The 12,587-nt window shown below is 37.0% G+C and overlaps 1 protein-coding gene across 4 annotated transcripts in view; it reads right to left on the bottom strand.

Moving 5' to 3' along the window:
- Positions 1–999: 999 nt before the first annotated feature.
- The window catches only part of rl (Mitogen-activated protein kinase rl), an 85,467-nt gene continuing 73,879 nt past the window's right edge, over positions 1,000–12,587 (bottom strand). For all 4 annotated transcript variants that reach the window (XM_068287386.1, XM_068287385.1, XM_068287384.1 and 1 more), the window contains exons 7-8: positions 1,689–1,877; positions 1,000–1,628 (exon numbers count right to left, since the gene is read on the bottom strand). In XM_068287386.1, coding sequence (XP_068143487.1) covers positions 1,503–1,628; positions 1,689–1,877 — 315 coding nt within the window. In that variant the 3' untranslated portion in view covers positions 1,000–1,502. The remainder of the gene's footprint in view (positions 1,629–1,688; positions 1,878–12,587) is intronic.

Genomic DNA, 12,587 nt, shown 5'->3' with positions numbered 1-12,587 from the left:
ATCTGATAATGACTGTGCCGAATTGGATAAAGGTCGTCTGACTATATCATATAGCTACCATAGGAACGGTCGAAGTTAGCCCCGTTCCTCGTGTTTTATATATATACCGATCGTAACAGAAAATTGTGAATTGTCTTGAGTGACTCATTGCACCATGTAATTGATATTTTTAACACGGTACCAAATTTGACAAAACCTATCTGTGATAGTCAAAAAAAGAACATGGCAAAACTCGATGGTCCAGCGAATCGAACTCTATCATTCTTTTTTAAGTTATCACGATGGTTTTATACAAAATTTTTTGCGGAAGCTTTTCATTTAAGTTGCCATTTTTCAAATTTTAAAAAACTTTCTTCAACAACGTTGCTTAGAATTAAACGGGTTACAACTGTTGGTCCCCTATATCATTTTGTATTTGAAGCTTGTTCCTACCATCGCATTTTGCCATGTCTTTTTTTTTTTTTTATTTAAATCTATCACAGTGTAATCGTTATTTTCTTTAAATATTCTTAATAAAACGAAGTACCCATGTTTTGAAATGTGCATTTGAAGAACTTCTGATTTTTTGTAGTATATTTCCTTGGACTGAAAATGGTACATACATACGTTGTTCGCAGTGTAGAGTAGATCCCATAAAATATATAAATTCTTAATCGGCATTAACTTTGGCAAATTCATCCCTTCACCGCACCTGATTCTAATTTACATATAGTCACTAAGGTCCAGAAGTTTTCGGATGAAAGACTACTATCTAAGTCATCTTCTTTCTTGCATTTATTACACTTATTTTTTTAACACTAAGCAATAAGCATATCTTTCTTTGACGACAGTTGTATTCAGTATACATTTGAATAAGTTTATAAAATAAATACTGCAGTATTTTTCACATAGTTATGGTGAGTTCCCCCTTAAGGCTATTTAAATTAGATTGTTAGATCAAATTGGTTTACTTTACTTTTATGATATAGAGAAACACGTTTAAAGAAGGAATGCTTTAACTACAAGTAATTATTGATCTTTAATATATTTAAAATAATTAAACAAAACAGTTACATTTTTTACATGCCGAATAATTTAAGCAAACCAATTAACGAATCCGTTTGAGTTCATATTATCAACAAATTACATATACATACACATTTCTATAACGGTAAGTCGTTTAGCAAAGCATTTATAATAGTTATAGTAATAAATAATATAACGAATCTTCATTCGTTAAATATGTATATTTAGATATATTTTTTTACTCCATGTAATCAGATGGCACGACAAGATCGAATAACTTTTTCCGCTAATTTATTAAATAAGTACAATAAAAATATAAATGAACAAAATAAACAAATAAAAAATGCACCAAACCTTCGGTTCATAGACCCGTTTTAAAATTACATATAAAACCTTTTAAGGATGCACACACATCACAACAAATGTTTCTAGTAAATATGTGACATAAAACACCGATGAATTTTAATATTTTATTGATTGCATTTATATATATTTGTTTAAATCGCCTGTTCAGGTAGTCGTTCCGTAAATTTCATTGTTTCTTCAAAAATTAATTGCTTCAAGGCATCCCGAGATATATCATCATTTTCCATGTTGATTCGGAATGGTACTTCCGCGACAGGCTGAATGCAAAATTTTTATTTGGAGTTTCAACTATATAGATATGTAAGTTAATACTCTACCTCATCTCCAGGGTCATAATATTGCTCTAAATAAGGGTGTGCTAGGGCGTCTTCAACTGGAATTCGCTTATGCGGGTTGAATGTAAGCATTTTTCCAAGTAAATCTAAGGCCAAAGGATCTGCGTTTGGAAAAAGTCTTGCCCAAGGTACATTAGGTTTAAAAGGCAAAGACTCCAAATAATTACGTGCCTAAAAAAAATTAAAGTTATATCTTTTTATATGTTTTCGACTAAGATAAAAATGTATTTTACTTATAGCATAGAAAGTTATGTTATCGGCGCTAGAGCAAGATTTTTTGGTATGCAAATTTATTATTCGACCTGTTATTAATTATATTATAAACAAACAAAAAAACCAATCCATTTTGCTTTATCGAAAATAATGAAGATTTTGTGTCAATAGTGCCAAGTTGAGGCGAGCAAAATACTAGTAGCACATAACTTGAAGACCACAAAGTTTCAAAGTAAAGAATTTTATTTCAGGGAAATAATTTTAAAATAAAGACCAATTTGATATCAGCCTATTAATAATTAGCGGCATGTCCACTGATCCTCAGTGGACGCGCAGTGACGCGGCATATAGTCTACCAGTTTCTGGCACCTTTCTGGTGTTATGGCCTTCCATGTACGATCTATAGCAGTCCAAGAACCTCTTTTAGTGATTGGCTTTACAGCAGCTACTCCCTTCCAAACGTCGCACCACAAATTTTTGATCTGGTTTTCGATACAAGCTTTTGCCACTTTCCTCGTGTGTTTCGGGGCATTGTCTTGTTGAAAGACCCAACCTCTTCCTATCCTCTTCAGCATATGGTAACACAACTTCTTCAACAATTTTAACATAAACATGCTTGTCCATAATGCCTTCTATCCAACATCCTAATAGGAAATTGCAAAGAAGTTAAATTCGGCTATGCCGAAGTTTATATACCCTTGCAGTCCCTGACAATAATAATTTTACATGTTCAAAAAAAAAAAAATTCATCAATATACAAACAAAACAATTTTACTCTTCATACTACAATTTGTTCTTCTTCTTCCTTCATTCCCTAAGCAAAGCAACGCACGCATACACATACAGTTCATGTAGCGTCTGTGTGTGTATGCATGTGCTCTGTTAATTTGATGATGACGTAGTGGGCAACAAGCAGCGCTGCCGGTAGCGATTGAACCGATTTGTATTGACTGTAACTTGTGTTCTATTTATCCGATCGGATTGAAATTTGAATCTGAGTTTTTATATGCAATTCTGTCAGCGTAGTATATTTCATGAGGATACTCAAGTTTTTATGAAAATGTTTGTTCTGAAGCTATATGATATAGTGGTCCGATCCTGACAATTTTCGTACTTTATCTCACCCGGGTAATAAAAAGCGCCCAAAAAATTTCATCGCTATAGCTCCTAAGACGGACGGACGGACATGGCTCATGCTGATCAAGAATATATATACTTTATGGGGTCGGAAACGTCTCCTTCTGTGCGTTACAAACATCTGAGCAATTTTATAATACCCTCTGCAAGGATATAAAAACAGCCCGACACCAACACACTTGATCTGCCATGTTTAATAGTCTTGTGGACAGTACTCCGTGTTTTTTAGGCGACGAACATATAGCCTATATCTCCTCCATCCAAACATCACAAATTTTGACTCATCTGACCACAGTATGCTGCGCCATTTCTCCTCAGGCCAATTTAGATGGAATTTTCAGTATTCAATCCGTTCTTTTATGCCCTTCTGTGAAAAAGCAAAGCTATTTAGTGTTAATCAAAAAGCTTTCTGCTCTCTGACGTGACGGTCGTGTTTTTGCATAGCTCCTGAGTTTTTATTAATATTTATTGTTTTTTCTCAATTTTTAATTGTGCTTAGTTTGTTTACGCTTTCGCTGGTGTTGTTCGCTTGACTCCCTTGTGTTTTATTTCCATAATTCGCCAAATTAATCAGTTTAAACAGTTTTTTCTTTTTCGTGATTAGTGTTTGGTGCATTTACATATTTTTTTTTTTCGTCATTGCCTCTGCAGTTGCTCCCCTCATCGCCCCCATCATACCATCAGTGCTAGTGGCTTTGTTGTTCTCTCTGCTTTGTGCTTGTGCTCAGCTTCTCTCCCGCGTAATCACTTTTATAAGGACGCCTCTCAAAGCTCGGCTTATAACTGTTCTTGCACTCTCTGTTGTGCTGTGCACTCTAGCTGTCTCTCTGTTTTATTTGTAATTATTGATTTTTTATCGATAATTATCTTTGTGCTGAGTATTTAAATTTTTCAATATATTCTTAAATATTTTTTTTTTTTTTTGCTTTGTGTTTCTTTTGGCTTTTCAATGGCTTCTTGTCTACCTACTTGCAAGCATTCTGATCGTTTTGATGATCAGTATAGAGCAATATCTTGTTGGCTCTGCGATAATCTTATTTTCTTAAAATGTGCTGGCCTCAATGGCCGCGACTACGACAAATTTTCTGGTTTGTCTGTGTCTAAGCCTGAGCTTGGCTTAATGCGCTGGACTTGCCCATCTTGTGCCAGCCAGCAGCTTGATTTTAGCCGTATGAGTTTCTTTCTTTAAACAAACTGGCCAAACAGCTGTCAAACGAGTGTGACTCTAGCGTACATTTATTGTCGCAATTCAAGTTTGTTCCACCTTCTGAGAAATTGCACAAGAAATGTACCCTTGAGTTGCCTCGTAAGCAGTCGCCAGCTCTCTCTATTACTTCGTCTCCCATTTTACTTTCGCCTACACCATCTTCTTCTCCCTCTTTATGCTCTTCTTTTCAGATTGAAGTACCCATTACAAGCCCTGGTGTACCTCAATCTATCCCTCACGGAAACTCTGATTAATCACAGGATCATGCTGGCTCTCAACCACTTGCGGATCCCAATGCTCCTCCGCCTCCACTAACTGTAGTGTCTCATCGCAAACAATTATTTATCTCTAGGCTTGCTCCAGATACTTATGAGTCGTCTGTGGCAGCTTACATTGGTAATATATGCCCTGCTACGGTTTTAATTCAAAAGTTTAAGTTTTCTAGGCCTCGCGAAATCTCCTCTTTTAAAATTACAGTACCTCGTTGCCTGTCCACCTCGTTCGTTGCCTGTCCACCTTCCTAATTTATCTTCTGCTTCAAAAAACTAATAACGTCTAGTCTTTGCATTCATTATCAAAATGTAAGAGGACTTCTTACCAAGCTCTCGAACCTGTTCTGTGATAGCCAAACCTTTTCGGCTGACATATTAGCTTTCTCTGAAACTTGGCTTAACTCCTCTGTTTTGGATAATGAAATTCTTTCTAATAACTTTATTTCTTATAGGCTAGTGTTGGTCGTCGTGGCTGTGGACTACTCATTGCTGTCAACTAGAATCTGTCTTCAAGTGTGGTGCCGATTGATCTCCCCTTAGGTGTTGAGTTTATTTGCGTCGAAGTTACATGTTCTAACTTTAGCCTATATATCTCTTGTTCATATATTCCTCCAGCTTCTGATATCATGATCTACGTGCACCATGCTGATGCTTTACGAACTATTTTTGGTCGTCTTAAAGATCGTGATTTTATAGTTTTAGGTGATTTTAATTTGCCTAATATTTCTATCTTTCTTAATTCCTTCATCTCAACATGTTTTTCTTGATAGCCTACTTGAATGTCCACTATATCAGTTGAATTCTTTCCTTAACTCTTCCAAAAGAATCCTTGATCTTAGTGCTGTATCACAAACACAGCCACTAGTGAAACCTGAAGATCCTTATCACCCTATCATTGAAGTTACTATTTCTTACAATTCCGTTACTAATTTATTTAATAACATCTCAAATTCTCGTGGTAGATGTTTTCGTAAAACAAATTTCAATCTTCTTAACAGCCTTATTTTCTCTTTTGATTGGGCGTTTCTATTTGTGTGCTGCGATATAGATTGTGCAGTGAAGTTTTTCTACTCTGCTCTTAATTCTCTAATTGATAAATGCGTTTCTTATGTGAATGTCTCTACCGTCTCCAGCTCGCCAGTCTGGTTCACACGTAGGCTCTCTAATCTTCGTAACATTAAATCGAGATATTTTAAAAGATTTAAAAAAACTGGTTCGCGACTTGACTATGCAAATTATTGTATAGCCAAATCTCAATTTTGTCTTTTAAATACTCAATGCTACAACAATTATCTCGTTCGCTGTAAGGCTGAATTTTATAAGAACCCCAAAAGATTTTACAACTTTGTCAATTCCAAAAGACGCTCTAATGTACTACCTTCCACCTTCAGACTTAACGACCAGTCTGCTAATAATGATTTAGATATTGCAGATCTGTTTGCTAAATTTTTTCAGTCGACATATTCTACTACTGTTTCGGATCCCACACCCTATCCCTTTTCAATCCCACATTTAAATTGTATGTTTTTTCTCAGTATTACTGAAGACTGTATTATCTCTAGCTTGTCATCTATGAAGTCTTCCTTCGTTCCCGGGCCTGATAATATACCTAGTTGCATCCTTAAAATGTGTTCAATTTCCCTATCTAAGCCTTTAGCTCGGTTATTCTTTATATCGAGTGAGACTTGTAGCTTTCCTGATATTTGGAAGGAGTCTTTTATTATTCCGCTTTTTAAAAAGGGTAGCAAATCGGATGTTTCTAACTACCGTGGCATTGCCAAACTTTCGTCAATACCTAAACTGTTTGAGAAAATTATTACGTCTTCCCTTCAACATCTCTCCAGATCCACTATTTCTCCTTGTCAGCATGGCTTCATGAAAGGTCGTTCGTTGCTTACCAACCTTTTAGAATTGACTACCCTTGTACACCATGGCTTCCGTAAAAAGTGTCAAACTGATATTATTTATACTGACTTCAGTAAGGCTTTTGATACGGTTGATCATTCTATGCTTCTCGCGAAACTTAACATCATGGGTTTTTCACCAAAACTATTGGCTTGGTTAAAGTCCTATCTTATTGGCAAAACCCAGAACGAAAAGTCGTTCCTCGATATCTAAAACTGTTCGAGTTACGTCAGGTGTACCCCAAGGCAGTCATCTGGGCCCACTATAATTTACATTGTTTATAAATGATTTGCCTTTGGACTTGGCTCATTCACGCGTGCTCATGTTTGCGGATGACGTCAAGATTTGTTATTCCTATATGACCCTTCTTTCCAACAGTACTTGCAATCAGATCTCGATGCGTTCTGTGATTGGTGCCACGTTCATAAATTACACCTTAATGCCTGTATACAGTCGCTCGTTCAAAATTTATGATGCTTAATACACAATGCTATAAGAATTATCTTCAGCGGTGTAAGCTTCAGTTTTCTTCTGACCCTAAACAATTTTATAACTTTGTTAATTCTAAATGTAAGACCTCTGTGCACCCATCTTTTTTGTCTTTTCAAAATAAAAAAGCAAGCACTGATCAGGCAATTGCCGATATGTTTGCGAGTTTTTTCAAAACAACTTATTCCTCAACGGAATATCGAGCAAGTCCGTATCCTTATCATTTAAAAAAGGCTAATTGCATTTTCAATCCAGTGATTGATGAAAGTTCTATTCTTAGCGAACTTAAATTAGTTAAACCTGTTTATTCTCCGGGGCCAGATGGTCTTCCTGGATGCGTACTCAGGTTCTGTGCAAACGCATTATGTAAACCCATTTTAAAATTGTTTCTATTGTCTGTCGAATCTTCCTCTTTTCCATCTATTTGGAAGGAGTCGTATATCATTCCTCTGCATAAAAATGGCAAAAAGTCCGAAGCCTCTAACTATAGGGGTATCTCAAAATTGTCCGCTATTCCGAAAGCTTTTGAGAAAATTATAACTTCTCAATTGCAACATTTTTGCAGCTCTATTATTTCGCCATCCCAACATGGGTTTGTGAAACGTAGATCTACAACCACTAACCTTTTAGAATTTACATCAGTAATTATCAAGGGGTTTAAAAATGGTAAACAAACTGATGTAATATATACTGACTTTAGCAAAGCCTTTGATTCCGTTAATCATACCCTATTACTTTCTAAGCTGAGCAACATTGGGTTTCCACCCCTTTTCCTTTCTTGGGTTCGTGAATATTTAACAAATAGAAAACAGAAGGTACTTTTTAAGTCTTCTTTTTCCGCTTCCATTCCTGTGACTTCTGGTGTACCTCAAGGTAGTCATCTTGGCCCTCTGCTCTTCACACTATTCATTAACGATCTTCCATCAGTCATTGTTCATTCGCGTGTGCTTATGTATGCTGACGATGTCAAGCTTTGTCTTACTCATAAAGATACAGATTCATTTAGTCGGCTACAAGCTGATCTTAAAAACTTTCAATCCTGGTGCCAGTTTAATCTACTAAATCTTAACACTACCAAATGTAAGGTAATGACTTTTTTCCGTAACTCTCCTCAACTGGTCACTTATTTTCTAAACAATACCCCTTTAGAACGTTTAAATAATATAAATGATTTGGGCGTACTTATGGACCATAAGTTAAATTTTAACACCCACATTTCCACCACGGTCGCAAAGGCCATGAGTGTCCTGGGTTTCATTAAAAGATGGTCAAAAGAATTTGATCACCCCTATACAACCAAAGTTCTTTTTACTTCGCTTGTCCGTCCTATTTTAGAGTATGGATCTTGCATTTGGTCACCTCAATATGAGTCGCACCAGATTAGACTTGAATCCGTTCAAAAGCAGTTTTTGCTATTTGCTCTTCGTGGCTTAAGCTGGGATCGCAATGTCAATTTGCCTTCGTATTCTAGTAGACTTCTCTTGATTAACCTTCCGTCCCTAACTAACCGTAGAATTATGCTTGGTGTCATTTTTATGCACAAGCTCCTAATTGGTGATATCGACTCGCCTAAGTTATTAGCTCAGGTGAATCTGTCGGTACCATGTAGACGGAGTAGACATCCTTTGATACCTCTATCCCTTAGTCGTTGTTCTTCTAACTATGCTATGCATGAACCTTTTAGGGTCCTCTGCTCTGATTACGACCTTCTATTCCCTATAATCAGCTCAGAGTTTTCTATTAATATGCTTAAAACATCTATCCTATCCCATTTAGTTAATAGATGGCTATAGTATTATTTGTTTGTCTGTTTTTTCTATTGTGTATTTGTCCACGCGATTCGTGCCGTGCGTTATACGGCTGCACCCCTCGGTCGGTCGGGTGGGAGGTGGGCAGTTATCTGCTTGGGCTCGCGCGTAACAGGCTATGTCCTGGTGTCGTAGGGGCCACTTGAACGTACTGCGCATAGTATCGTCAACGTCCGCTAATACCTTTCGATGTGAATTATATGTGGCTGGAAAATACGTTTCGCGAGATATACATATATGTATATTTAAATCATGTACCTAAGAAAATTAAACGGATTTCACCATCGAGTATCTTAACTTCAGCTAATTGTATTGAATTGTATCGAAAAATGGCAATTTTGACTGGCCACCGCGTTTGCCCGATTTAACGCCACCTGACTTCTTCTTGTGGGGATATTTAAAATCAAAGGTTTATATTAATAAGCCAAATACCATAGAAGAGCTTAAGAACAACAATAGCCGCTATTCCAGCCGAAACGTTAGCTAAAACTATGGAAAATGCTGCAAAACGAACACAATACGCCGTACAGTCTCAACAAATCAACAAAAAGTCAATATGGGCAACCCTGTATACATATAGCAACGGTGTAGTGTTCTTATGATAAAGACTTCACTGTATGGTGCGGTACACCATCAAGGAATATTTAATTTATCCATTAGTACACATACGCGCAATATTTATTGCAAGAAGGCTAGTTATGTTGGCCTGCAAACGGCCCCACTGTCTAAGCTAAGATTGCAATGTAAGCACAAAGCTCCCGACTTTCACTATAGTAGACACGACTTCAAATCGGATGTTTACTTTAGAGTAAGCTAGTGTTATAAACTAGGGTTTATTTAGGTAAAGCAAAAACAAAAGGTTCTTTTTACACCTATCCTGATGACAGGTTTACAACCCGGCACATAGAGCCACAAGTAACGGAAAAACGACATCTCAGAAGAGAATCGCCAACCGTAACCTGTGTAAGGCGTTTAGAGAAGCTCAGTCCAACCAGGACCAAACATCCCCTGTGGAAAGCTTAACAAACTTTAAGCGTTTCTAACTGGTGTATGGGACGGCACATCTTAAATTAACTCGCTTGTACTTCGCTGTTTGAGTATTGGGGAGTGAGTGTTTGAAATTTCAATTGAATAAGATCTCTAAAAGGATAAAACCAGTCCGTGACTTTTGAAGTTATTAAAAAAGGTACCGCAATACCTACAGCTCGGCTTCCACCAAAAACACGGTATAACTGCCCATAGAGGATGTTCATGATGCTGGGATCCAACTGTACAACTTTAATCTTATTCTAGTCGACTTCAGTTAATTAACCTTCCTTCTTTAACTAATCGTAGAACAATGCTTGGTGTAACTTTTCTTTACAAACTTTTGAATGGTGAGATTGACTCCTCCGAGCTGTTGAGCCAAATTAACATTTCTGTTCCATCTAGAAGGACCCGCAATTACACACCGCTTATACTTCCCACTTGTACAACTAACTTTTCTCTGCATGAACCTTTTCGTATACTATGTAGTGACTACAACAGACTTTGGCACGTTATCGGTTCCGAAACATCGCTTCCGGGTATAAAAACTGCGATCTTGTCCTTCCTCGCTCGAAATTAGTTGACCTATTTTGACCTATCCTGTTTGCTTTTTATATGTAACCTATTATCTCATTACATTTAATATTTTCTATTTCTTTAGTTTAATTTATGTTTATATATGTAATACGCCTATGCCCTTAGGTCGGAGTGGGTAGAGGTTGTAACATTAACTTTACATAGGGTCATTCGTAACAGGCCCGGGCCTGGTGTCATATGGGCCACTTGTTCGTACTGAGCGTTGTACGACTACGTCTATTAAAAAAAAAAAAAAAAAAAAAAAAAATATAGGCTATTATATCATCAGATGTAACATTAGGGTCTAGCCTAGAAACAAATATATGTTTCTTTGGTGGTATGCCAACGAGAAGCCGCGGTCCCCAAACGTCAGCCGCAGCAGTAACGTTGGACAAGTCACCCACTGCAGCAGTCAACTTGTTTACGGGGCCCTCAATTCTATTATAACTATCGGCAATTTCCATTGGAATGTGTTATTCCCGGACACATCGGACACTACAATAGGCATCGTTTTTAAGAGGTCATTCCCAGGTGATACCGGTAATTCCTTACTAATAGCATGCACAACCGGGCTCTTAAACGAAATTAATTGCTGTACATTAGGAGTGGACGGTACATGAGACCGGTCGGGAACGATAAGAGACGCTGGCCTATCTAAGCCTTTAGCTCGGTTATTCTTTTTTATCGAGTGAGACTTGTAGCTTTCCTGATATTTGGAAGGAGTCTTTTATTATTCCGCTTTTTAAAAAGGGTAGCAAATCGGATGTTTCTAACTACCGTGGCATTGCCAAACTTTCGTCAATACCTAAACTGTTTGAGAAAATTATTACGTCTTCCCTTCAACATCTCTCCAGATCCACTATTTCTCCTTGTCAGCATGGCTTCATGAAAGGTCGTTCGTTGCTTACCAACCTTTTAGAATTGACTACCCTTGTACACCATGGCTTCCGTAAAAAGTGTCAAACTGATATTATTTATACTGACTTCAGTAAGGCTTTTGATACGGTTGATCATTCTATGCTTCTCGCGAAACTTAACATCATGGGTTTTTCACCAAAACTATTGGCTTGGTTAAAGTCGTATCTTATTGGCAGAACCCAGAAGGTGTCTTTTCGTTCCTCGATATCTAAAACTGTTCGAGTTACGTCAGGTGTACCCCAAGGCAGTCATCTGCGCCCACTATTATTTACATTGTTTATAAATGATTTGCCTTTGGCCTTGGCTCATTCACGCGTGCTCATGTTTGCGGATGACGTCAAGATTTGTTATTCCTATAATGATCCTTCTTTCCAACAGTACTTGCAATCAGATCTCGATGGGTTCTGTGATTGGTGCCACGCACATTGCAAATATCATAGCGTCTAAACAAATAAAGCGATTTATTTAAATTTAAAAAGCATATGATAAAGAATACCTTAAGCTTCAAAATGAATGTTTGTCAGAAGTGCTGGGTGTTCGTGTTGCTGTAATATTTAAGGTCAAAGTCAGAAAATATTTCCAAGCCTGTTTTTCCTTTAAAATGGATTGAAACCCGGTTTTTTTCAATCACAAATGGAATTTTTCATTGTTTTACACGACTATGTAACATTTTTAATGTTTTAATTTGATTTTTTAACATAATCACAAAAAGAAAAAATAACAGATTTTCTTCAAAATAATTTTCAATATTTACATCAGTATCTAATAAACTCAACATTTCGGGACTATAGTTGCTATTTTCCAAATCCTTTCGTGATCGCACGTGTCTCAGTGATGCAATAAGTGGGTCCGAAGAGGCTGCTAGCATGTTAAAAAGGTCTTCATTTTGTCTAACACGAGAAGTTTTCAATGTATTAGTACAATTCAGTCAAAAGATGGGCAGTCTTTGAAGTATATTCGGCAAGTTTTTCATCATTAACCATTTCCTTGCAATTTATAACATTCAAGATAACAGTCAACCTTTTAATGATCTCTTAGCTAACACCTGTTATAAAAGATGTCATTTCATAATTTTCAAAGAATCTCTTTGAAGTATTTCCATCATTCGTGTTTCCGTATCCGTACTTTGGGCAGTCAACTTTCAGTCCCAGCTTCCGAGAGAATTCGGCTTGTATAATCTCCTTCCTGCTCTGAATATCCTCACGAGATGTTTTATCCGTTTTTGTTTCTCCTCGCCGAGGAAGTGTGTAAGCTAGCTTCAGAATAAAATCCATACACTTTATTCTGCAATGCAACGGAGAAATTCCATATTCCTAGCAGTTCTCCTCAC

This window comes from Drosophila tropicalis, unplaced genomic scaffold (genome assembly GCF_018151085.1).
Source record: "Drosophila tropicalis isolate 14030-0801.00 unplaced genomic scaffold, ASM1815108v1 contig_527, whole genome shotgun sequence".
In the NCBI taxonomy this organism is placed as follows: domain Eukaryota; kingdom Metazoa; phylum Arthropoda; class Insecta; order Diptera; family Drosophilidae; genus Drosophila; species Drosophila tropicalis.
Note: the sequence above shows the minus strand (reverse complement) of the source record. Positions and strands in the feature narration are given on the sequence as shown.